The sequence below is a fragment of the Camponotus vicinus genome, unplaced genomic scaffold (genome assembly GCF_025532165.1).
Source record: "Camponotus vicinus isolate PSW18456_S1 unplaced genomic scaffold, iyCamVici1.0 SCAF_13, whole genome shotgun sequence".
Taxonomy (NCBI): Eukaryota; Metazoa; Arthropoda; class Insecta; order Hymenoptera; family Formicidae; genus Camponotus; species Camponotus vicinus.
In genome coordinates this window covers 2,883,174-2,906,638 of record NW_028141949.1, presented here as the reverse complement: position 1 = coordinate 2,906,638, position 23,465 = coordinate 2,883,174, and the positions used below count along the sequence as shown (strand labels likewise).

General features: G+C 35.0%; 2 protein-coding genes across 6 annotated transcripts in view; both read left to right on the top strand.

Moving 5' to 3' along the window:
- Window positions 1-714: 714 nt before the first annotated feature.
- On the top strand, window positions 715-4,206 carry LOC145964616 (glutamate receptor 3). The gene is made up of 8 exons (XM_083087592.1): window positions 715-918; window positions 1,122-1,621; window positions 1,808-2,134; window positions 2,432-2,588; window positions 2,728-2,936; window positions 3,275-3,361; window positions 3,435-3,592; window positions 3,903-4,206. The coding sequence occupies exons 1-8, from the start codon at window positions 759-761 to the stop codon at window positions 4,204-4,206; spliced, it is 1,902 nt and encodes a 633-aa protein (XP_082943718.1). The 5' UTR covers window positions 715-758.
- A 2,974-nt stretch (window positions 4,207-7,180) lies between these two features.
- LOC145964537 (uncharacterized) overlaps window positions 7,181-23,465 on the top strand; it is a 34,574-nt gene continuing 18,289 nt past the window's right edge. Inside the window, exons 1-3 of one of the 5 annotated variants that reach the window (XM_083087428.1) lie at window positions 7,181-7,458; window positions 12,060-12,218; window positions 14,943-16,273. In XM_083087428.1, coding sequence (XP_082943554.1) covers window positions 15,022-16,273 — 1,252 coding nt within the window. In that variant the 5' untranslated portion in view covers window positions 7,181-7,458; window positions 12,060-12,218; window positions 14,943-15,021. Of the gene's footprint in view, window positions 7,459-9,078; window positions 10,038-12,059; window positions 12,219-12,317; window positions 12,476-14,942; window positions 16,274-23,465 lie in introns of those variants that run through there. The other 4 variants (XM_083087426.1, XM_083087430.1, XM_083087429.1 and 1 more) reach the window with 4 other exon arrangements.

Sequence of the window (23,465 nt, the reverse complement as noted above, 5' to 3'; positions counted from 1 at the left end):
TTTATATATGTATGTATATGTGATATGTGTCTTTTATTGTAGTATTTAAATATTTGTTCAGATATTAAAATAATATATTCTCTTAAAAATAAATATGAAATCAATTTTTTTGGCAATATGTAATATTCAATTTAATCAAATATTTAGTCAATATTGATGTATATTAAGAAATCATCTTGCGACGGGTATAAGATACATCTATAATAACATGTATCGTGTGTGTGCATGGATAAATAGTATTGATTACAGAAATTTAATAACAATGAATAATTTACAATTCGGCCGATAATTCACTGATAGGGAGAATCGTGTCCTGATACGTATCCTCGTGTAATTTCTAACAATGCACTAAGTACAATTTATATTAAGTGCAGTAGCACTCTGCTTGCACTTCTATATTTAGATCCCTCGGATCTGATAAAATCAAACGTTCGCGATGGTCGCTTTTCAGTCGTGCATTAGCGCCATTGAATCGCGGAACCTCGTTCTTTCTTTCCGTTATCTTCTAGCGACGATAAAAGGTCACGTTTTTGATAAAAGATCCTACTCATGATAATTATTGTAGGATTTTTGTGGGAAATTAGGACTTCTCTTCAGGACTTTTCTTCCCTTGCATTTGTTTTAATTTTTAAGAAATAATTCGTTTGTGCGTCAAATTAAATGTATTAATAATTATTATTGTAATAATATTTTTAATTAGACAAAAATTATATTTAATTAATCATTCAGATTTTTTATTAAATTGCTTTAATCCCGCTATGAAGTATGTAACAGTGCAATTTATTGTGACGCTCATTTTCGCGTTAACTATCAAAGCAGAAGAAATACATATTAACAATTATTTCCGGCTAATTAGCGACGTCCACAAGTATTATCATACTTTTAGCATTATTTTCGTGCATCCCGACAGCTATCATGGTAAGTATTGAAGAAACTTCCATATTTCTTACATTGCACTTCACAAAATGGATGGCGGAAAGAGAACTTAAAAATGTATTTAAAAAAAGAGTATTTCATGTATATTAGTCTCTTTAATTGTATTCGAAAAATTCATTTTTTCATTTTTTCTCTGAACATATTTTTAATTACAAATTATAAAAGCTACGCGAATCGTGTCGCAGATTTCGATACGACGACGCTGCTGTATTCATGGTCGCGTGACTTTTCACAACAGCGGGTCATGACCGCGACCATAACTTTCTCGGATCTGGTGAGCGATTACAACAAGTACGAGAGGACCATCGCGCGACCATTGTTCGTTGTTCTTCTCGACACCAGGGAGACCATGAACGAATTCGTCAAGGTCACGAAGAGCGTAAAGTCCATTTCTTTCCCAGCCTGGTTGATCATGTTCCTGCAACGTCCCGGAAAACCGCTCGAGAAGTACTGCCAACAACCCGCTGGCAACATGTTCAATGTGGACTTCAACACTCTCATGCTGGTCCTGTGCTACGATCATCCGAGCCTGTTCGAGTGGTACGCCATTCATGACAATCGCACCAGGATGTTCGAGCTGGCCACATGGACCGCTGACGGAAGTCTATCTTTTCGGACGCAAAAGAACCTCTACGCCAGGAGGAGCGACATGTTCGGCGACATCGTACGCGTGGCGTCCGTGAACGTGAGTTGCTTCAATGTTGGAAAATTATTGCTATAAATATCGATTTTCTCGCGCAAAATTTTTGCGATGAAACAGTCGACGCAATTTGTCATAGAATCAATATTAGAATTTAATGACACGCATTCTAGTAGACATCAACTAACGATAGATTGACTTGATAATTCTGTTGACGAATGGGATTCGAAGTCGTCGCCGTTATTCTTCCTGGAGAATGGCGCGATCGGTGGATTTCTCGGTCTACTGATGATAGAGCTCAGCAGAGTGATGAACTTCACGATGAAGGTTTTGGATCCAATAGAAGAATATGGCAGTTGGAACGAGAAGAAGAAGGTGTGGACCGGCGTGATCGGACAACTGGTGAGCGGCAAAGCCGATATCGGCGTCTCCGAATTTTCAATAACAGCAAGTAGATTAAATGTCATTGACTTCTCGTTGCCATTGATGCAAACGCCAAGTCGCATCTACTTTAAGCAGCCCAGTGGAATCGACTTGCATTGGTCTGGATACTTCAAGGTAATGATTATGTGATTTAAAAATTATGTATGTGCGTGCACGCTTGCATGAAATATATAAATATGTGTAATAGCTACGCTATAATATAATATATTAATTATACTGTAATTATATTATAAAACCTGTAATAACTTTAAAAACTAAAATTATTTAAAATTATTTAATTATATCCGAGAAAATAATTTCAAGGCAATTTGTGAAACACGTTTACATGCACGCGAGGAAGAAAATACACGATAATGAAATTTAAATTTGATAGAATAAAATCTTTCTTCTTTTAAATAGTAAATCTTTCAGGCGTTTAGCCTCGGAATTTGGATAATGTTACTGACGATAATAATAACTGCCTCTATTTTGTTAAGTGTTATAAGCGCAAAAGGATGCTTTTCGATGAACTTAATATTCGAAAACTATGTTCATATTTGGGGTATTTATTGTCAGCAAGGTTTATCAGGTAATATTTAGTAAAGATATTTATAATTTCACAATTTTTTTAATTATTTACAATATAATTGCCACACCAATAAATACTGTAATGTACAAGTATTCAACGCATAGTATAATGCATATTATATTTTTTTGCGAGATCACAGAATTTTCCAGTAAGCTGTCAATGAGATTGGCCATTTTTTCGATTTACATCTCGTCGTTGATAATCACATCCGCTTATTCAGCCTCGTTGATTAGTTTTCTGACGCTATCTAAGACCAAGTTGCCTTTCTCCAATCTGGAAGATTACGTTAAGGATGGCTCTTATAAATTAATCGTCATGAAAAACAGTGCTGAGCTCGATACGGTTAATGTAAGTTTGCTCTGTTAGTCATTGAAAATTGTTGTTTGAGTAACAACAATTGTAAATCGCGATATATGTAATCAGAAATTTAGACTAAAGCGATTGCAAATAGAACAATTTTATCTATAAAATTACAAAATAATATTATATATTATTATTATTATTTTTTTAGTAAATTAATTTTATTTAGAAAATATTTGAATCTCTCTTCTCTTCTTTTTCTTTTCATATGTCTTTATATTCTTACACTATAAATGCAACTAGAGCTTTAAAAAAACATTATAATTACATAATTAAAGAAGGAATAATTCAAATTGTTCGAATAGTATCAATTACTTGAATTGCAGACTGCAAAGATTCCCGTGTTTTTGAAAATGCGCGGATTGTTGGAAGAGAAGCACTTTCCACTGACATCGTCGGATGGATTCAAGCAAGTTAGTGTTATTATTAATTGAAATTAAGTTCTTCTTGTTAAAGTCAATTTTCACGCCAATAATTCTCATGCAGATCTGCGAGCGGAAGAATTTGGCATTTTTCACGACGGAAGTATTCAAGACCACCATTTATGTGACATGTGAGATCATACATATAGAGAGCGGAAGAATAGATAGTTTAGCGTTGGCTCTAACGAAGGGAAATCCTTATACACATCTCATGAATTATCAGTAAGTTTATAAAATGCATTGATAGTATTTCTTATTTTTTGATATTCAAATGTTTTGATATTCAAAAAAGTGTCAAGAATATATTTTTTAAATATATCTATGTAAAATTAACGAGTTTAATATCATTATTCTAAAAATTTAATTTTTAACAATATTTTTTAAAATGAAAGTTTCATTTAAAAATCTTTGAGAATCTTATAATCGTTAAAAAGAAATAATTAGGTTGCAGTAAAAGATTGTGAATTATATTCAAGTAGAATTCGTGATTATTAATTTCTAAGAGAATTTATAAGCTTCAAACATTTTTCAGTTTACGACGATTTCAGCTTAATGGCGTCATAAATAAATTGAAGAATACGCATTTTGTAACAAGCAATCTGGAAACGAATTTTAGCGTGGTTAGTTTAAAAGATATAATGCCGACTTTGACGATAGTAGCAGGTGGTATAGTACTGGCATTGTTTATCTTGATAATTGAGAAAATGTATTATTTTTTCGACATTCGATCTAAAAAAGCAAAAAATCAAGTCAACAAATCGGATCAAAATATCGAGTCAAAAAATCAAGTTACGTTTTTGATGAATTATAAAAGCGAAATAATGAAAAGAACTTAAAGTTTTAAAAATTTTACAAATAATCAATCAATTATTGAATAAATAATGCTAAAAATAGAAGATTTTTATTCTAGTAGAGATCTGAAAAAATATTAAGATAAAATATTTAAAAGTTACATATATGATTTTTATATATTACTATAATATAACTAAGAATATATAGTTTAAATTAAGATTTTTCAATTAATACTATTTCTTGAATTTTGAATGTAAAAAGTGAGTTCTATGTATAAGTAATTCACGTAATTTATAGATATAATAATTGCATTACAAATAAAACTTGTAACTAAACGTAATATTATATATAAGGCTTTATTATCTATTTTTTTCAAACATTCTTATTTAATTCTATTCATTTTATTATTTAATTATTTTGTGTTTTATTAAAATCTGTCTTTTCCTTAACAAACATTTCTACACCAATATCTCGAAATTTTAAGCCATAATATCCGTCCAGTAATGAACTTTTTCATTTTGGATAAACTTTTCAGCACAAGACGAGTAATTTTCTTCCTTCCTCGCCTTTTTTCATGTGTAACAATGATGTGAATAACAATGATATGGGCGGTATTCTCAGTAATAACACATGCGTTTTTCCATCGTGCCACGCATTCTTCGTTCGCGAAATCGCTTTCACCGCCAAGCACAGTAGAAATTCGTTGCACTCATAAACAGAGAAGGAATATGCAAATACAATAGATATATAAATGTAGGAATATAAATAAATAAATAAAAGATATACATAGATACCTTCGCTAAACACGAAGGTATCTATGTAAATAATTCATTGTACATACGTGCAGATCGAAAACTAGATAACATTTGCCTAGTGATGATTTTCAAGATTATACATATATACAATAATAATTCATAGGAATTATAAGAATCGATCGAAATAAATCGATCGTGTAAACAAAATAAGTAACAAAAAATGATAACCAGGATATCATTTTATTGTTGCAAATTTGACGTTTCTAAATGCAAGATTTATTTTTTATAAACAGAATCTCTACTTGAAAGAAATACACATTTTGTAGAGATTGTCTCGTCTGGCTGTTATGTTTATGAAAACCATATGGCGACCCGCATCGCATTTCGAAAAAGAATATTTACATGAAAAGAAGGCAGGCTAGGATTGCGTAACGCAATAAGTATGCTTCTGGTTACACACAGCAACGCGTAAAGACGCATTGATTTATGAAGAAAATAAAAAAAAAAAGAAAAGATAACGTGTATATCCCGCGACCTTTGCTGAAATTCGCCCACACGAATTTTGCCCACGCGAATGCAATGAAGAGAGAAATGTCCCCACCGCCGTCTCTAATTTACAAGAACGTAAACGCCCTTCTGATTTCGCTCAAGTATCACAATCTTGTCAAGTGGTACGTGAACGCAACCGCGAGAGGTTTCGAGCATTATCTCACATGTGGGACCATGTAGGAGTATTTTAGTATAATATTATAATACTCCTTGAAATTCGATAATTTTACAGCTACATAAAATCTCGACGATTCGTCAGGGAAAAAGATTTTGCACATTCAAGAAGAAGTTCAATTTTGAAAGATGGAACAAATCTTTTTTGGACATTTTTATTAAGAGTTTTCACATCAATTTTTAATGATTTTTTATTACAATTATAATAATCAATGTGCACTATATTTATGCATAAACAGAAAATACAATCGTTCATTTTTATATAAATCTGATATTTTGCAATTGAAATAATTATAATAATTATATCGAAACAATTATAATAATTTATATCGTATGTAAGTAGATACATAGATTACTTTATTTATTGCGTTTGATTTAGACAATTAGTAATATTGTTAATGAATAATTGACAAGCGGAAATGTACATCAGCAGTAGACGCAGTCGATTCGATACGCACTCAGGTAACATAACCGCTGGCGACCGCGACGGATATGAGCGAGCACGCGCTTACATTTCCGCTTTCTGTTCGACCGGAAGTGACCTTTGCCTCATTAGAAAAAACCCGCACGTACGCATCAATTCCCCTGCAATGGATTGTCCATCGCACACAAGTTGCTTCGATGTACGTATGCGTGAGTCGCTATTACCGTTGCATCGAAGGTTAGTGGCGTTGATTATCAATTACGAAAATGAATACATCGTCTTCGCGAGTACTAATCGGTGAGAAATTAAATTTGAACAGCACGCGATGCTACGCATGCAAGCGGAAATTGCTTCTTCTATTGACAGATCATCTCAACTTCTCGTTATGAAAATTTTTTTGATTATTGATTTTTTTATATTTTTCAAGATTATACACATATACAAGATGTGTATCTAAAAAATTATTTGAAATAAGAGAAACATCGAAATGAAAGCATCGTGAAATTAATTACCTCTTGCAGTCAATGCAAATGCAAACAACTAAGTGCATCCGCGAGACACATTTAATAAATTTAATATGTTAGTCGAGATATATCGATATCCTGCAAGACACACTTAAACGTGAAGGCTCTTGACAAGTTATTAACTTTAATTAATTGTCTAAAACTAAAAGTACAAGGAGTAAATCTTAACGGACACCTTTGACAGGAAGCATTATTAATTGTATTAAAATTAATGCGATTAATATCCATGATTGATTGCTTAATCATTGAGTTTGACAGGATAGCGCGCATTAAAAGTAAAAGAAAACATGAAAAATTACTTTTTCATTTCTTTGCTGCGTCGCCGGAGAAATGTTCTAATAAAAACAAAAAGCGCATCGCCAAGGGATGATGGATACGACGCGATCGCACGCGAGACGATTTAACGATGCATCTTTACGTCGCGCGGCCTCGAGACATGCATTCTACAGACATGCATAGTTGTCTATTATCGGTGCCAACGATCGACAACTGTCGTTCCAAGGGAAAAATAAGAATTCTCGTCGAACGACTATAGTCTATCTTTCTCTCTCTTGTCGTCGCACGTGGCAGTCATTCTTGGCGCGTTGTGTCATCTCTCTGGGCTTGTCCAGAATGCCATTATATCGCGCCGCGACAGGACAGCTTCTGCAGCCGATCGCAACAATAACAATAATTGTGAACCAGGAAACAATAATGTTCCTCGATGGTAATCGATTGTCGCGCAGGAGACAATGATGGTGACGACGATGATGATGATGACTATGTGGGACCTGATCTATGAGAAGCCGTAAGATCGCACAGTGATGTCTTTCAACAACCTTTACCTGTGCACTTTGAAAATTTGACGAATTACATGGACAAGAAAAGAATGTAAGTTTCCTTATCAGGACCTAACGGTATTTTCAATAATTTTAATGCGAAAAATTACAATTATGATTAGAATTATTTTTGATAAGTGTGTGTATATTATAAAATTACGTATTTGTTTAAATTAAATTAAAAACCTTTTTACTCTTCAGTAAAAGAAGAACATTTCGATACTTTTGCTATGCCTGAATATTTTATACGAAGATTATTTATTATTTATTTTATTATAATTTTAAATTTTATGACAATTATTCTAACAGTGCAATAACAAAATGAAGAAAATAATCTAGCGAGATGTAAAGCTAGAAGAGAATCTTGTAGTGAATCCGTCACTGAGCACTGATTACCGCGAATCTCATTAAGTGCATTCGAGTGCGTGTAGGAAGGTGTTAGCTACGCGCTGGATCATTTGTCCTTATGAAACACTGATGGTTTTTAGAGGAAGCAGCAGCAATTGCTACTGCGTGGATGAAAATTATGAATTCAATAAGAACACGAGTCGTCGTCCTCGACATCCAGTCGGAAATTATCTAACTGCTTCTGCTCTTATATAAAGGCGTTTGATAATTTAATTAGCCTTTCATAGATAAAATATTACGCGTATATGCGTATATATATATAGACGTATTAATTTTCTTAATACCTTCGTGTCAAGTAATTCGATTAGTAAATTGTTGATAAGTGATGCGATTATGTGTTATAGCAAGGAAAGGATAATTAATTAGTATTTAGAACATGTGGAGACCAAAGGAATATTACATTATTATTATAATTATAAAATAATATATACATTTATTATTATACTTGAGCTAATTTAATTATTAAGTAGAAATCACAAATATTTCATATTGATGTAAAATATTTTTGAATAAAAATAAAAAATCAACATTTAGATTTGATAGGTATTTTTTTCGCTAATTATGATTTAAAAAAGCAACGAGTAATTAGCTGCTATTCAGAACGTAAATTACATTAGCCTTTATAATGAGTCCATGTTGCTGATTAATATCGACGTTTATTTGGACACCGTCAAAATCTCCATTTGTCACGAGCGACGTGATGTCAACACAGCGTTTACACAATGTCAAAACTGGAAGAGCTGCCGATGTACAGTTCGATCAACATCGTAGACCAAGTACTATTGTGAAACGATACGATCGACCATCGTAAAAGCGTTTGAGTCGCGTAGCACTTTAACTTTTGCCCAAAATAGGCGACCATTGGAGTCCTCGATGTGTGCAACAAGTTCTTCTTATCTCGGAAGGACGAGTCACGAGAAAATTCTTCTCTCTCTCTTTCTTTCAAAACTATTCACACGCTTCTTTCCTTCGTCTACATTCTCATTTTTTACTTTAAATTCTTATTTCTAGTCACGATACAAAATTTGGATTTTGACAGGCAAATTTCGTTGCTTTTTTCCTCATCTTTACATTAATTTTTTTAAATGTACAAAAATATAAATATGAGTAAATCTCCATCTCTCTCTCTCGTCAACATCAGCGGCAGCCCACGTATACCGGGTGTCGCGTGGGTGTGAGCCACGTTGAGCACACACAGTGAAGGGGGGAGTCGCTTGATACCCCACCGCCGAGCGGTGGTATGGGATGGAAAGGAAAAGAGCTGTAGTGTACCTACAGCTGCCTGCCGTAGACGCGATTATGTTCGTGTCTGGCGAATCCATTCAGTACTTCTCACGGCACCGGGGGCACATGGTGCGGTCGCGACCACAAGTCGTTTCCGCGAGCGGTACACACGCACACGAGCGGCGCGACGAAGAAGTGCAGCAAGCTCCGGAAGATAAGTCCGCTGAGGTAGCTCGTCAAGGAAGAGCGAAGGATACAGCGAGAAGAGAGATAAAGACGGGACACAAGTGCCAAAAGTAATATTAAATCATATTTTCTGGAGAAAAGACATTTTTAAAACATATCGGATATATTGAAAGCTCTCTCTCTAAAGAAATTTATTTTCCACAGGGTTGAACACTTATTAAACATATTTTAAAAATATATTAAATAATGTATATTTTTTAATGTGCACTGAAAAAGTATCGAAGTCTATAAAATGTATAAAAGAATATCTATAAAAAATTTAAAAAATTAAAAAATAAAGAGAGAAAAAGGGACTGAAGTGCGAATATTTGGCTACATTAATAAAAGTGCTTTCTAAATTTTTCAAAAATACAACGAGGAAAAGTAGTGAGCGTTCAAGGAAGGACATCAACGGAGGTGCTGGAGAAGAAACTGCGACGATCCTCGCATGAATACATACGGAAGCGCGTGTCTGGCAACCGCGTGACGCGCGATAAGTTTGGTTCCGTGCCGATTATGACAGCGTGATGCCGTGAACGTTTTTATCGATAAAATTCCGCGAGTTCCGTGTCGATTCGCGCTCTCATCTCTGGATGCGAGTTGGCGATCCTTAAATAGTGCTATCGTATATAATCTAAACGCACGTAGAAAAAGGGAAAGAGAGAGACCTATTGGAAGATAAGAAAAGAAGAGGAATACACACAAGGTCGGACAGAGCAAGGCAAATCTAAAGCAGAGTAATCCTCGTTTAAGGATTGTTTGAGTGTCACAAAGGTAATTAGAACTAATGGGAGCATTTCTTGCATATTATTGCATATATTTACATTGTGTGAATTATTTATCGCGAAAAAAGAATAAGCAGATCTCATTGAAAGAGAATGAATGTATGCGAGCTATGACAATCATATCTACTTTTCCATTATGTTAAAATCTTGACTCAACTGGTAACACGAATAGTTTTAATGAATAAAATCGGGTAATGAATCCAATAAAATTCAGTGTAATAACTTTGATGTATTCCGGAGAGAAAGTGTAATAATTTTAATGTAACAGCTGGAAAAGTTGAACCGTCTAAAGTCTAAAGTCTAGAAGAACTATTTAAAGGTTAAAGTTAGACTGTTCTCGGATACTTTTAAGTAAGAATCAGCTGATATTTCCTGAAATCAATTTAAATTTGCCATCTGGCGATCGACGTGTAATCTGCTTGAATGTTTCATAAATGAAAAATAAGAGTATTTTATTAAAAGATATTGTTACCGAGGTAAAATAAAAAATGTGGACTTGTAAATCAGTCGCTCTTACTCACGGAAGTCATACTCAAGTGATTTTCCAAGCGTGGAACAGTCGGCTTGAAGTACGCATCGTATAAATAGTACATAAATACGATAAGAAATTTGAATTAAACCGTTATAATCATCCTTGTTATAAACGCGAAAAGTTATGTAAGTGATAATTATGTTGTCCTGATATTTCGTTACGCGAAATATATTTTTCAAGGGATAAATCACGTCGATTAATCGCAATGTTTCATGTTTTTTTAGACAAAATGATTGTTGGTAATCAATTGAAATAAATTTGGAGCCGATAAATCGAGATTTTAATCAGTGAGAAATTCATTCTTGATTAGATTATGCCATTCACATGCAGGGGAATAAATAGTAACGGAATTATATTATACGACAAATTATGCACGATATTTATCAAAGGTTAAATCATGTCAATTAATCGCAATGCTTTGTAGAGTTTTTTTTAGACACAGTGATCGCTGATAATTGACTGAGATAAATTTGAAGCCGATACGTCGAGATTTTAATCAGCAAGAGATTAATCCTCTATGATTAGATTACATCATTCACGTGCAGCGGAATAAGTTGTAACGGAGTTATGTTATATGACAAATTATGTAAATTCGACGTATTACGTCACCTCTAAGAAGCAGCTTCGTAAACGTCGACAGGCAGTCAGATTATTGTTACACAGCTACAAACCGCATAGCAAGCAAGAAGCTTCTCCACCGCGAGTTCTCATCCACTTATGCGGAATTGGATCATTCGCAGTCCGTTGGGAATAGAGCAGCTATGATTCGCGAAGGAAGTCGATCCGCTAAGTTTCACACGGAGATTGACGGTAGACGCGATCCGGCATTATACTTTGCTAACGTAATCAAAGCGCGACGTACGAGTCAGAGGGAGGAATTCTGCGAGCACAATTATTAGAACGACGATTATAAATATGACATCTTCCAAGAGTAACTCCTGGTTAAGTATATACAGGAGTAGACGAGGGAAACAAATCTCAATCTCTGTTTTTTCTTCAACTGTGAGAACTATCCACGTACTTTTTTAAAATATTTTTTTATTGGTCGACCAATTGAGAGAGTGAGAAAATTTCAAAGAATATTTCGAATCACACATTTTTCTGTTATTTCTCTTTTCTCAATCTTTAAAAATTTATTTACTTGAACGACAGAAAAAATTTCTTTTCATCTTAGGTCTCATTTCATAGATCTTTTCCTCGATTTGGACTCGAATGGAAAACACCTAATATAGATAGAGGAACGAAATTAGGTCAGCGTTTCACGTGAATGCAATTAAATCTTATTTGAATATTGACGCTGATATATCTCTTTATCCGATCCAGTTAGACGTGATAGACGGGCAATGCTCGGCCTACTCGATTAACAAAGAACGGCGTGGAGAATGGGAGCAACGGACTACTATGCGCGCGGAAAGCCGTAAAATCATTCGCTTGTAATGACGTTCTTGATGGAAAATGCATGAATTTTTCTTGTTGCAGACTTAACGAGAGAGACCGGCCGTGAACGGGAGTTTTTCCCGTTATCTGGGCGAGGCGAGAAGAAAGGGAGAAGCAAATAAAAAAAATTTCGATGCGAGATTTTGCGAAATCTCACGGTTACCTGTCACGGGACCGCGAATCGCGCGATTAATAAATCAGGTAAATCACTCGGCCCACATTGCCCGCATTCTCGCGCGCGCGCGCGCTACCGGAAGCGCAAAAAACGCACACGTGATGGACGATTTCGGATTTCGCTCGGCGAGCACGGGAAACGACCGTCTATTCCGTTAAACGCGTGCGAAGTTCGCGCATTTGTTCGGATCTTCTCTCTTGCACAGCGTGACGGATCTGTGAATTCAGAAGCATCTACGGTGACCATGGTCGTTATTTGATTAAAGCGATCGTAATTGTTCGAGGTAAATGTCAATCGAATTTGGATTGAAAACGGAATCATATTAATAAAAATTTTGAATCATATATTTATTTTGAAGCGATTTATTTTTGTTTCTTATACGAGTAAAAGAAATTAATAACTTTTTATGCCTCATTTTTATATAAAATAGAAATTAAATGAGCTCATCAGCCTTCGTGAAAGAAAAAGGTATTAATTATATTTAATTTTTAATTATATTCAATCATATATACCAATATTAGAAATAAAATAACAAATATATTAATTCTAATAAAAATATAAATATATTAATTCTAATAAGAGTAATGAAAAAAATCGAGCAAATATCAAACTAAATTTTTGTTCTTTTTCCTTTCACGAATTTATTATATAATTTTATTTCATGATGAAAATTATTAATTAATTAAAAATAATTATATATAATATTTTGAGAATTAATGTGAAATGAAACACAGTTAGATCGTCCACTGGCAATTAGCAAGTGAAATAAGTTCAATCTAAATTCAGAAAATATTTGCTTAAAATAAACGAGTAGACGATAGTGCTGACTAGTCGCTTTACTAATTACAATAACAATGAATTCAAAATAAACCTAACGGTTCAATGATACAAGCATTTAATAAGAATTATGAGACAGACCAACTCGCTAATTACGTTTGAACCGAGAAACGTTTCGCAAAGTTTCGCGCTTTTGTTTTCTTCGTTAACTCGCGGTTTATCTCGATGCCATCCAATTATATATAACGGAATCATGTGGTCGCCGGCGAGTAATTCATGGACACGACTCCGGAACGCAATCATTTATGTATAATTATTACAGCAAACGTTTTCTAAAATTAACAGTCTCTTCACGAGCCTTAAACCTGATTTCATTGATTCCCCGGAAAGAATCTCGTAAATCATAGATCAGTTTCGCGTTCCTGCGCGTCTCGCGAAGGATGAAACGCCTAACATTACGTCACGGAACTTATATCACGTCGATGCGACAGCATTCGCATAATAATGACGATAATGGCCGGCGATCGATCTATCTCGATCGCAGAAGGCATCGCGCCGATCGCTCCCGCCGGCCTTTTATGGCAGCTCGCGGGATGCGGGCTGTCAACCCTGGATCGCGAATGATCGCCTCGCGATTAGAATGCAACCGCACGACGTTTAACGCGGACGATCGTTGTTAACGCACGCGACACCTACACACACGCAAATGTACGCATAGGATACACGCATAGTGTACCTAGATGTGTGTTGTGCAAGAGAGACATGTGCGACGGGGTCGCTGCCCACATGCGTTGCGTGACACCCACATAAAACGCAGCTACCGACTTGACTCTCGATGGTCTCCGTAAAATCCGCTCGATTACAGACGATCTTACGTGTATGTTCGCTGTGGTAAATTATTGCGCCGATAGTAATTTTCAGCGTGGTCGGTGATATTTGAACGTCATGGAACGACCTTGCGAGTCGAATCGACGTCGCGAATGCGATAGTTGGTCGTAAAAGTTGTCGGTGTTTTTTCTCTACACTTCGTATATTAATATCTCGTAGAACGAATTAACAAACAAGATACATGTAGAAATTGAACGATTATGTAAATTGAATTAACTTATCGACGTTGAAACTAATTGCAAATGCGATAGATTGCGATTATTTTAGTTGCATATTTTTCCTTTTATTGGAAGAGATAGATGAATTTTTGTATTAAAAGACTTGTTCTAATAAACGTTGCGATTAGAAATTTTTATATTATAATCGCATTAATTTAAAAAAATTAAATAAAAATCTTTCGCATATATCAAATAAACGTCATTAATGTCTTTATTTAAAAAATTTTATTTTTTGTTCTTAAAACAATAGATTCCCTTTGTCGAAAGATAATATTAAACCCGCATGATAATTAAAACGTGAACTTGAGTTTATAGTTCACTTTAGATGATGTGAGAAAATCCGCTTATAATTCACTTTAAATGATGTGTGAGAAAATTCGACTTATATTCTAATTCACATACAAAATTCGGGACAAAATCCTACTTATGATTTTACGTGTTGTGCTTAATACAGAAAGTATTTGTAAAAGTGATATGCATGCAAAAATGCAGTCAAAATATACATATACAATTTGAGAATATGCGTTGATTATTGAGATTTTTCGCGAATTATAGGATGTCTAAAACGGGCTTTAAATTGAAATTGAGTCTTTCAATAGTAATAATCGTTTGCAATTATCTCCATCACGACTGAGTCGTCTAAATTAATAAGAAAAGGAGAAGAAACATTACTTATGTTGATAGCGTGAAACAGCCAGATAGCTATATTAGATTTATATAATTAAGTTTTATTTTATTCTATTTCACGAAGTTTTTTCATCTTCAAATTACACACACAGACTAACATTAATTAATATAAAACTTTAATATTTATATAATTTAATATTTATATACATTATATAATACTAATAAAACTCGAATTTTCAGGTGAACGAGAATGAAACGTTTCGAATGATTTTTAATCATTCTGGTGACAAGAACAATCGATCGAAATAAACGAAGAAAGATGGTGTATCGAGGCAGTTTGCAGACAGACGACCCCAGAGATGCGCCGAAGCTGGTCCGAATATCTCCTCTGCGTAGCAGCAGGCAAATAAATTCGGCCACGCCGAATTCACGAGCCGTTTCTGTCAAGGGTCCGACTTATCACAGCTCATACGCGATGCCGATCGACGCCCATCGGGCGCAACTGATCGAGGAGAGGCGATTGGGTCGCGAGCGTGACATCGAGTCGGTCGAAAAGGTGATCATGAGGACTACCGGCATGAAGATCGGGGCGCCGAGGCTGCGTAACATTAATCAGATTCGCGAGACTGTCTTTGTGGACCAATCTCTTACGCCGATGGATCAGATCGGCAAGTCGGATTTGAGAAATCGACCGCGCAGCGTCGCCGTTGGCCTCGAGGAGGGTAACACCAGAATATCGAGGACCCACAGTTCCCTTCTGGCGGATCTGAAAGACTTAGAGAGACTGAGAAATACTCCACCGAGGAATTACAGAGGTCTTTTGCAGAGGACGGAAAACTCGGAGTCAAAGTCGATCTTGAATAAAAAGTACGACGCTCCGGCTTCAGCCAAGATCCGCTCGGATATCTTCAAGATCCAGCAAATGTTCCAGTCTGCGGATCCTTCGTCAAGGACGGTAATCAAGAGTAGCAACGATAGGAAAATCAAGAATGATGAGGAGAAGAGGAAATCTGGAACAGAGATGAATAGGACTCGATTGCTGGCACAAAAGCTTCTGGAAGCGTCGAGGAGTAATCGAGAGTCTTTAAAGGATCAATGTAACAATCCAAAGAACGCGTCCAACAGAACATCAAACAAGGAAACGAACGGAAAAGCATCGAAAAAAATTCATCAAGAGAAGATTTCCGAGAAGGATTCGAAAGACAGGCATAAAACGAGCAAGCAGAAAGGAGAAACAAATTGGGATGATCAACCACGTCCGCCCGCTCGTAAGAGGCGAAGCTCGAAGAATCGAGGACGGAAGGATGCAGATCGTTTTTGTGAGTCTCTCGGTCAGGAGGAGGACTCGCTGAACGAGACAGCGAGTACGGAAGAGAATTCCAAGGCCAGTTCTAATCTGGAAAGACCGGATATTCTGGACGGGCTGTTAAAGGAGTCCGACCGACAGCTGGCGGACCTGAAGAGCGATCTCGGCGAGAGAGGACGCTCGCGGAGTCACTGGCGAGGATTCGTGCAGTCCATGAGGTTGCACGACGTGGAGCTTCATTCTGACAGCGAGGACCAACGGAAGGGTGAGTTTGCAAATCTCATATTCTTGGAGAAAAATATTTTAATTCTTAAATTCTCGAGAAATTTTACATATTTGGAATATATAATCTTTATTATAATTAGCTATTATAAAACCGCCAAGGTTTGAGGAATAAATCTTAGGTAAATTAAAATATGAATCTCAAATGTGTGAAAAAGCAAACTTTCAAATTTCTATTAGCATTAATTAGAATTATAATTTATACGAAACAGTTAGCTTCGTTAAAGAGAACATCGCGATAGATGAGTATCGGTTTATTGGTGTCTTTTATTCTGCGGATTTTACTTGTACCTCGTTCGACGATGCCTGTTGAAGAAGGGCTTCGAGTTTAATATCCGCGGGTTATTTGAAGGTAAAGAGCACGTTTTATAAACCGGCAGATTCGATTAGCGACGTTTGTCGAGGTGTTTAAAATTACGGTACAACCGACGTGCCTGTTAATCCCTCGGGGACCGAAGCACCCCTATTTTTAGACGCTCCCTCGCTCGTTCCCTCACTCGTGTTACTATCGCAGGTCAGGATAGTGTGTCTCCAATATAGAGTATACGTGGTTGAAGTGTTCCCTCGAACATATGTCCCTACATATGGATTTAAGCCAGACACGCACCAGAGAGAGCCTCTTCTCCGGTTCCGTAGTGAAAGATTCGAGTTGATGATCATCCCAAGCATTTTGGAGCACTCTCAATTGCGTATACAATACTATATGCGGGTGATAAATATAAAAAATTGAACTGTTCAAGCATAAAATTTATGAGTGCAAATATAATTGTGTTTGTTTACTCGTTACATCGATAGTTTTTATTTTTTTTCATTTATAATTCTTTCAAGATTAGAGAAATTTCATAGCTTAAAAAAATTATATTATTAGTTAGATATTAATATATTAATATATTAATTATATATTATATTAATTAATATATTAATATATTAATATATTAATTTAATAAATCTCATTTTATTTCATTATAATAAAATTAAATAAGTCACGAGTTAAATATCAGTTTATAAACACTTGAGGAGAGGTAATAAGCGCGTGTACCTTATTTAATTGATACGAATCGCGTTTCGGTGAATACCAAAAGTGTCGGTACATTCTCACGGTTACGTCTATAAGGAAATTTTCTGGTTCTCTAGATATACGAATGCATGAGTGGCGCAGCACTGCCGTCACCTTTACTTGAACGCAAAATGTAAAAAAGATACCCAGCGACAGGCGTATCTCGTACCGCTCTTTTATCCTAGTTAAACATTCTTATCCGGCTTATCATCTTATGTAGACTCAGTATATCTCCTCTCGCTTGCGTATTTACCTGATGACTCAAGAATGTTGATATAATTCTCGGTTGAAATCGAACAATCAGCTGCATTTATGCAAGATACGCAATATAATAAAAAAAAAAAAAGAAATAAAAGAAATGTTTACAAGCGCAGCTGAAGATGGAATTAGAAAGTGCGACAATTTAATCTCCATTTTTTTTAATTATATATTTTTATTACAATTTGACCCACACACAAAAAAGGATGTATTTTTATTTTAAAGACAAAATTAAAATCAATTTTCTCTTAAAAAAATAATTAATGTCATTGTGGCAAAGGCATTTATAATTTTCAATATTGCATTAAAAATTGAAATTGCATAAAACAAAATATTCGTCAAATATAGGTTTTAAATGAATTTCTTTTCGTCACGTTGCGAAGAATTTTGCATTGCATTCGCAGGATAGATATCGTCACATTACGCCGACCATACGTAATCTTGCTGCAATGTGAAGCCGTTCTCTCTCTCTCTCTCTCTCTCTCTCTCTCTCTCTCTCTCTCTCTCTCCCCCTCTTTCTCTCTTATTCTTTTCTAGGGAAGACTCGTAAAGTAGCCTCGGGAGAAAAATTTCTGAATCAAAGGATCTCGGGTCGTCAGTGGTCCCGCGAAGGGGTTAATCCTTTCTCGCGTCATGTTTGAAATACCGCGTTTACGCTTGAACTATGCACCTATGCCCTTCTCGGATGCTTGACTGTTCGCGTAATACCGTGCCCGAAACCTCAGAAGGGACACGTTTCTCCCTCTCGTGTCACGCGAAATACATGGCATTCTCACGGTATCGCGAAAGTTTTCATAAACGCATATCGCACTAATTAACAGTCCAATGACACGCAACTATTTTTATCGTTCGTATTTCTAGTCTCGCGATTCGATTGCATAAATATCGCGCAGTGCAAGAGATTTGTCTAATGTGTAGAGGATAAAATTATTTTAGCCGTTTATTTACGGCTATTTTCTTGTGCTTCAAGATTTTATTTAATTTTATTTTATTTAATATAATATATTAAAATTTGAAATATATCAGAGAGAGATACATTTATATAAAGATAAAATTTTAAAATCAAATTATATCTTTTTTACAACATAAATTATTTAATTTCTAATTTCAATGTATGTAAAATATGTAACCATTATTATTCCTTGATAAAAATTTGTAAAAAGATTAAACAATAATTGTCCAATTAATTTTATTATTTAAAAAATAAGAAAATTGCATTAATTTGATCAATAATAATTTCGGATATTTCATAGCGCTTTCTCATCAAATTTAGAAACTTTTTTTGATTGACACATTTAATGATTGACACAAATATAGACTATCCGATTGGAGTCAAATATTGATAACTTTACACGCCCATGTAATAACCTTTTACAGCTCGCCTAATCGTGCTAATCTCGTGTAAACCTCGCAGCGTCCCAAGATAATAGAACTGACACATCGAAATATATCGTAACAGCCGAAAGAACGTCTATAACAAAATTCTAGACACAATAGAGCATCAACAATAACCGCGATCGATAGCTGCATGATATGCAAATGTATTATATTATTCTATATATTGCATTTCATCTACTTATATATTTTTAACAAATTTTTAGTAAATTTCATTTTGTCTCCAATTTTCTATTATATAGAACATTAAACTTAAAATTACTTATTTTAAATGAATTTATCTTCAATTAACTAAAAGATTTTATTTATTCTCTCGAATCTTATTTTGCTGTAAAATTTCGATTTCCGTTTTTCGCCGTGAGAAAATTGACTACAAATTCCTCAATGGACCCACCATTGAAGGACCGATAGCATTCACCCCGTATAAGCACTGACGGCCCTTGCCCTTGAGTCTACGCCCTAATATTGATCCGACATCCCCACCATGGTGGGTCACATTGGTAATCCCCCTCTTTCTTCTACCCCGCCGTTGATCGTCCATACATCGTTCGGATGCGCCACGCCGTCAGTGTAAACGTGGCTGTCAAACCGTTAAGACTTTGTAGACCGATCGATTGATAGCGTTCGTTCCCTCAACGCTGGTCATTTCTCTCCTTCTTCTCTTTCTCTGTCACTTCCTCTTACGATTCGCCACGATGCCGTCCTACGTCACAAAATATCTTAGTGCAGATGCGATCACGCGGTAGGATACACGCTCTCTGTTGAATATGGTCCTCTGCGACGTCTGTGACAACAAAGGTAAGGGTGATTTCCTCTTTTCTTGATAACGAATAAATATTGTGCGAGGAGGGATACGCGATGTCGTCATGACGAAGGGACTCTCCTCCTTAATTTTTAATTTGGAAATAATTTTGCTTTGGAAATAATCATTGAATTAAATATATTCGGAAATCGAAAATTCCGGGGTGAAAGAAAAATGTTTGCAGCGAGAAAATTGAATTGAATTATTAATTAAATATTAATATGTGAGAATTTTTAAGTGATACATTTGATTCTTTTGTAACTACTTTGATATCTTTCTTCTTAATACATTAATTTTGAATATAAAGAGAAATATTAATGAATGGCAGAGATAAAACATCTCTATTTGAATTTTAATGTATTGCTTTATGTATTTCGCATAGAATTATAATTATATAATTAGAAATTATTATAAAAATTCATTAGAAAATCTCCAGACATTCTATGCGATTCTAAGCATGAAGAATTCAATACAACAAATTATAATATATTTAAGACGAATACAAATTTATTCTCATATGATTATTAATTGACATCGTTATCTCACGACGTACGATATTAGTTAATTCTTAAAGAAAGGAAAGGAATCTGCGTCTGTGAAAAGGTCACAGAGATTTCGCTTAAGAGAGAAATTCTACGGTACAAGGGAAAGTTTACGGCGCTGGAGGGACAACAGGAAATTGCGGAACTTTTCTGGGGAACGCGGAATTTCCGCAAGGGTAAAGGGTCTGCGGAAGACATGATGGATAGCGTTTCATGTGCACGTAGCCTAAGATCGCGTGAGTGATACAACGAATGTTCAATCTTTGACGGGGATGAAGGTGAGAACTTACGATCTTATTCAATGCCGTGATAGCAACTTCATCACAAGGTAGCGGGTGATTTTCAAGCAAATTTGTAAATACTTTGCGTTAATTCAACGCAATTTTAATGAGGGATGCACCGTATCAAGATAGGTAATCCCAAAATCATACAGAATATTGTACAGGAAAGTTTCTTTTTTTCTTGTAGAACTTAATATTGTTGTCACAAAAATCTTTGTTACATTAATAAGTTTGTATTTCAATAAATTATATATAAATTAAAAATTCTTAAATATTTATTTATTATCAATTTATCTATAATTAATATATTATTATATTTAGTAAAAATAAAATTATAAAAATTAGCGGAAGTTGCATCACTATTTAGCATTATTTTTATCATAAATGTATAAATAACATCTCAAAGATTATGATTTTTATATTATCTCATTATTAAGTGAAAAAGAAATGAAATAAAAACTGGCATAAAATGATAATAATTATGAGGTTATTGAAATATTTGCCAGTTTATATTTTTATTTTACTCAACGAAGAGGGAAACGAATAGATAGTCATTAAGGCGACTTATAAATTGCGTGATAAGGCCTTTCATTCTCTTTTATATAAATTGCTGTTGATGTGATTTACTATGCTGTTTGTCGAGCCGTTTACAAGCAGAATGCATAGCAAAGGTGAGAGAAATCTGCGATAGTTGCATGGTAAATGCCTGACATTTTCACCCTGTCACGCATGAATAAATATGGAACCGCTTTTCGAACACCGTAACATGATTAATCATCTTAAAAGTGCGCGAAAGCTGATTTCTTCAAGTTTTTCTCGGATGGCACATTTCGTCATCTTTAATTAAGTATTGACTTGTCATCAGTCTTTCGCCACAAAATATAACTATTTTGATTTTCAATTAAACCATATTTATTGGAATTTTTTTAAAGAAATAAATTCTACATTCTTTTCTGCGTAATCAACAATTTATTTGATATACCACGCTCTTTCGGGACTGATTGCGTCGAACGAAATTCCCCGGGAGTGTCGCGGTCACGATCGCGAACAATGCGATTCGACGGCAGCGAAAGTTTCTATTTACGGGCACACAGGCTGTGAAGAGACATCGTACACCGTCTGATGACTGTACCGAGAGGAGTCAGATTATAAAACGGCAGACTAAGCGGCTCTGGAGATTACGAGGGCCGGCCAGACTCGGCGTAAACAAGCCTCGTTATGCACTTAATTACGAGCACTCCGCTTTGTGCGAGTGTATTATATACATGTGTGCATGTGTGCATATATGTATGCGTACTTGGAAAATAACTGCGCCTTCTACCGTATTCTATATTTCGTTCGAGTGTCCCTTGTGCATTCTGTCACGTCTGTTTACGTCGAGGAGAGGCCGCAAGCTCAGAAATCGAGGTGCAAAATTTACACTAACAATAAATATATTTTCACAAGCCACTCAGATGTGCCTGATCTCTATGTATTTTCAAGCGTAGTTATCGTGGTTCATTGAGCTTCTCGATTTATAGCGCAAAACCTGGAAGCAATCTTGGTGACTTTTGCTCGACTGCTCGCGATAACGCGCACCCCGACTCGCACCCCTGTTTATATTCAATAAGAGATAATGCTCCAATAAATCGATACAATGCGAGCTTTGTACGTAAAATTATAAAAGTCGGAAGAGTCGCGTTTCTGTTGACGTAATTTATGTTAATATTAAATATTCAAATATTATTTCGACAAATACGAAAAATATAAGAGCAAAAATTACAACAAAATCTATGTTATATTTATATATCTTGTTTCGCTTTATTGATTTTATTATTATACGTATAGTATAGGCGGTTGCAGAAATAAAAAATAAAATATTTAATGAGATATTTATTTTATTGATGAAAGAAATGATGATGATTTTAATGAATTACTCGACGTAGAGTGTTGATGAACAAAGGACGTATCTGTCGTCGAATGAATGTGATGCAGCAGGCAGGCGCCTGCTTATCGTAGTTTATATTCCATAGCAAAGAATTCTTATCGGAGAAAAAAAATGTGCCCGCGTTATTAATACTATGCATCCTCGAGAGACGCAGCGCGCCGGGTAACGTTCTCACAACACGTCCCTTTATTAAAATTTAATTATTTCAATAATGAATCTCTCTCGACTCTCGATTGCATAAATAATGATGTACGCTATTAATACTGATGACTTTAATTGTCGAAAATTAAAGCTTGTATAATTCTCTTACGACATTAGCCGGCAAAAAGTTAAAAGCGGGAATATCCAAAGATATACCATTGTTTTACAAGTATTGCGAGAAGCAACTATTATTTCGTCGTTGAAATGGGACGTGAGTTGTCAGTGTGATACTTACGATATAAATTTATCGCTCGAGAACAATGCAATTTTATGGGATTAATATCGATTAATATAATTTATATATTTATATATTTTTCTCCAATTATAAATGAGAGAATCAAGTCCTTATATATGAGAGAGCTTTTTTATATTTAATATCTTTTATTCGGGAAAAGAGAAACACTTTTGTGAATATATCTCTTTCCCATGGAAACTTCCAAAATTCTCTCTTCCAAAGCCGAATTGCTTTAAACATACGATATAAATTTATCGCTCAAGAACAATGCAATTTTATGGGATTAATATCGATTTATATAATTTATATATTTTTATATATTTTTCTCCAATTATAAATGAGAGAATCAAGTCCTTATATATGAGAGAGCTCTTTTATATTTAATATCTTTTATTCGGGAAAAGAGAAACACTTTTGTGAATATATCTTTTTCCCATGGAAACTTCCAAAATTCTCTCTTCCATAACCGAATTGCTT

Excerpts from the sequence above, each read along its gene's own strand:
- LOC145964616 (XM_083087592.1), top strand. The coding sequence starts at position 759 with ATGAAGTATGTAACAGTGCAATTTATTGTGACGCTCATTTTCGCGTTA. Across the intron at positions 919-1,121 it reads GCATCCCGACAGCTATCATG|ATTTCGATACGACGACGCTG; the intron begins GTAAGTATTGAA and ends ATCGTGTCGCAG. Across the intron at positions 1,622-1,807 it reads TACGCGTGGCGTCCGTGAAC|TCGTCGCCGTTATTCTTCCT; the intron begins GTGAGTTGCTTC and ends TGGGATTCGAAG.